General features: G+C 40.7%; 1 protein-coding gene and 1 pseudogene across 1 annotated transcript in view; both read right to left on the reverse strand.

Annotated features, from left to right (window-relative positions):
* Positions 1 to 320: 320 nt before the first annotated feature.
* Positions 321 to 3,441, reverse strand: LOC107727432 (uncharacterized; annotated as a pseudogene).
* A 26-nt stretch (positions 3,442 to 3,467) lies between these two features.
* Positions 3,468 to 3,982, reverse strand: part of LOC107727433 (endonuclease domain-containing 1 protein-like) — a 2,240-nt gene continuing 1,725 nt past the window's right edge. Inside the window, exon 3 of the mRNA XM_016537303.1 lies at positions 3,468 to 3,535. Within this exon, the coding sequence (XP_016392789.1) occupies positions 3,468 to 3,535 (68 nt within the window). The remainder of the gene's footprint in view (positions 3,536 to 3,982) is intronic.

The raw sequence follows: 3,982 nt of genomic DNA on the forward strand, positions 1-3,982 counted from the left end.
CCAGCAGAGGTTGTACTTCCTTTAAATCACATTATTGTTCTTCAAGCTTTGTGTAGATGTGTATTTACGTGAGTCTAAACTCATAAATGTTGGATATTTGTATTTACTGGAAACAAATCATACTACTTTTATTAGGTTCATAGATGTTTTTATTGAGCCTTTTGTTTTGCATACAAATCATCAAGGAAAAATATATTTTAAGCTGGTGTTAATTTCAGAAGCACATATGAGAGATTATATGTTTGTAAGTAATGCAAGTACAATCACAAACTTTGCAAAGTCATACTTTAGTATTAATTGTAATAAGCACTGTAAACCATCTACTGGCTACAGTTTCTGCAACAATAATCCCAGTTGCCTTTATCATCTGTGTAGTACCATATATAATTGTAATCATATTTTGCACAAGCGTGGTTGCTGCGGCAGTACTTCCCCTTTTTAGTCTTACTGTTCCAGCACCAGTAGTAGTCATAGCCATATGTGGCGCAGGGGTGATCATCCAAGCACCTCTTTCCATTATACGTGATGAGTGAGTACCGGGGTGAGCACCATTCCAGCGTCTGGCCTGAGTAACACCAGTAGCTACTTAATTGGTCTATGAAGCAGGGAGAGGAGCAGCAGGGCTTGGTTTCACCTCCTGTGTTGCATTGACAGCTGTTATCAGATTCTGATACGCTTGAGCAGAGTGAGCCATTAGCTTTAGTTATAAGACAAGTACTTCCAGTAAAATCATTCACGTCCTCTGCCACTTTGTAGTAAGTGCTCATGCTGTCAAAGGCTATCTTTCCTGTATTCTCATTGACCTTGACTTTTTTTCAGGTGTGCTGTCACTGCTAAAGGTCCTCTTCACCACGAGATATGTGTCTCGCATGCCTGAGCTCATTTGGTCTGCTTTGTTCACTTGTAGATTAATTAATTTCTGAAACGCCTCCATAACCTTGTTTAATTTATTATTGTCACCAAAACAATCATCAGCAAAAATCCTAATTGACTGAGGAGTCCTTGAGAGCTCACTGTAGAGTCAGCGGAGATGATCATTCAGGTCTGAGACACTCATCAGGTCTATGTCAGGCTCTTCCTGCTGGTTTCTCCCAATATAGCCAAAGGAAAAAGAAATACTGTCATCACTGTCTTTATAACAGACAGCCGTCCAGATGTGAGAGGGCACTGACACCCTTTCTGGGTCTTTAGAGGTTTCCCTCTGTGGTATCCATACATTGGGATCAGGTACTGTACCTGTGACAATGAAAGCTGTTGCAGGACCATCCCTGACAAATTCTTTTAACAAATAACCCCTCAGCGTTCTCTCCCATCTATTCCAGTGGACACGGTAGAAACGGTCTTTCATTGGTGCAGCATTGGTCAGTGTGAATGTCACTGTACGGCCGTCACCGCATTGGAAGCTGTTGGGGTTCAGGTGTCCACGATCATATCTGGTGTCACTGTAGTCGCTGCTGATGGCTTGATTTTGTAAGAATCCACCCGCCAGCCCAAAAAGCGAAATCCAGCGGCCTGGTTGAAGGTTTAATGTGTATTCAGTCTTTTACTTGCGCTTCTGAATTTATCAGGATTTAGTTAAAATTTTAGTCTAGCTCCGTGTTCAATCTGACTCCAATTTCACGTGATCATTAAATTGAGGCAATATTTCTAATCAAAAGCTGATCACAGATATAGATTGTTTATTAATTTAGATATTTGAGTATTCTGGAAATCCCATACTTTCAATTATTCGTTCATTAGGGACCAGGTATTGCACAGGAATTGCACTCAGCCAAAAGTGAACCCACGGACACAAACTTGTCAGTTCTGAACTTACTCAGAGAATGCAGAGTGGTTATAATACCTTTAAGTAAGCTACACCCTGCATGCTGATATTAAAAAGTGTATTTTTCCCTATAACCACGAGAGCTACACCGTGTTAAGCCAGTGACAGTCAGAAATCCTAAGCCAGCCCCTAATGGTGTTCCCCATGGTTCATCCACTGGTGCTTCAGTATGATCTGTCCTGAACGCAGATTTGTGGAAATACCACTACACATTAATCTACTTGAAAAATGATTTCAGAAGAGATCAGAATAAATCAAATATAACAATTTATTATTAGTCAGGTAAAATTGTATCATGCCAATTACATTATGAAACAACTAGAAGCCAATTTAGAAAGGATAATGCAATTGTGAATCACATTGCAACCCTGCTCCTGTACATAGATACTGTAGCCATATACATGTTTTATTGTTACAAAAGCATATATCTTTTAAATGACACTATCTCGTTAAGACATTTTTTGTAAAAAAAAACAAAAAAAGTATTGTGTAAAGCGCTACACAAATAAATGTGAGTTGAAATTATTAATCATTTCTCGGGCTGAATATCAAGCGTGGGGCATCTGTTGAGGAGTGTAAGTGCAGGGAGGGCTCTGTGCACACGTCAACACAGACACTGATTGAATTATTACTCGTGAAAATCACATTGTTGTGCTTCAAGCTTTGCGTAGTGTGTGTGTGTTTATGTGAGTCTACACTCATAAAATGTCAGAGATGTGTTTTTACTGGAAACAAATCATACTACAGTACTTTGTGTAAGAATTTGCAAATATATTATAGGTTCATAGATGTTTTTATTGAGCCTTTTGCTTTTGCATACAAATCATCAGGGAAAAATACATTTAAAGCTGGTGTTAATTTGAGAAACCTGTATGAGAGACTTTATGTTAGAAAGTTTGTTGGTTTGTAAGTAATGCAATTATAAATCACAATTAACTTTGCAAAGTCATACTTTAGTATTAATTGTAATAAGCACTTTAAACCATCTACTGTCTACAGTTTCTGCAACAATAATCCCAGTTGCCTTCTCTATCTGTGTAGCACCACAGGTAATTATAGTCATGGTAGCCACAGGCGTGATCAGACCTGCAGGTTTGGTAATTAACAGTTGAGTAGCAATCATCAGAAGTACAGCACTTGTCATAATTGCCTTTATCATCTGTGTAGCACCATGTATGTCTGTAACCATATTTTGCACAGGCGTGGTTGCTGTGGCAGTACTTCCCCTTTTTAGTCTTACTGTACTTCAGCGGAGGACTGCAGTAGTCCCAGCTTTTAGAGGTCCAGCACCAGTAGTAGTCCTCACCATATGTGGCGCAGGGGTAATCATCCAAGCAACTCTTTCCATTATACGTGATGAGTGAGTACGGGGGTGAGCACCATTCCAGTGTCTGGCCTGAGTAACACCAATAGCTACTTAATTGGTCTATGAAGCAGGGAGAGGAGCAGCAGGGCTTGGTTTCACCTCCTGTGTTGCATTGACAGCTGTCATCAGATTCTGTGACGCTTGAGCAGTGTGAGCCGTCAGCTGCAGTCTTCTGCTTCTCTGGGACCAGCTGGCATTCAACAGCATCTGGCCCCGCGGATACCTCCCTTTTTCTGAGTTCATCATCCATTTTCCTCACTTGTGGTTTGGCATTAGTTATAGGACAAGCACTTCCAGCTTGGTTCTCTGGTAGATTAATTTCTGAAACATGCCCTGAACCTCAACTAATTTATTATTGACACCAAAACAATCATCAACAAAAATCTTAATTGACTGATGGGTTCCTGAGAGCTCACTGTAGAGTCTGCTGAGTTGATCATTCAGATCTGAGACACTCATCAGGCGTATGTTAGGCTCTGCGGGGTGGTTTCTTCCCATATAGCCGAAGGATAAGGACTTACTGTTATCAGTGTCGTGTTTATAACAGACAGCCGTCCAGATGTGAGAGGGCACTGACACCCTTTCCGGCTCTTCAGAGGTTCCCCTGTGTGGTATCCATACATTGGGATCAGGTACTGTACCTGTGACAATGTAGGCTGCTGAAAAACCACCATCCATGACAAGCTTCTGTATTAAATAACTCCTCAGCGTGCTCTCCCAGTTATTCCAGTGGACATGGTTGAAACATGCATCTATAGGTGCAACGTTGGTCAGTGTGAACGTTGCTTTAC

The sequence above is a fragment of the Sinocyclocheilus rhinocerous genome, unplaced genomic scaffold (genome assembly GCF_001515625.1).
Source record: "Sinocyclocheilus rhinocerous isolate Xijiao unplaced genomic scaffold, SAMN03320098_v1.1 scaffold7968, whole genome shotgun sequence".
Classification (NCBI taxonomy): domain Eukaryota; kingdom Metazoa; phylum Chordata; class Actinopteri; order Cypriniformes; family Cyprinidae; genus Sinocyclocheilus; species Sinocyclocheilus rhinocerous.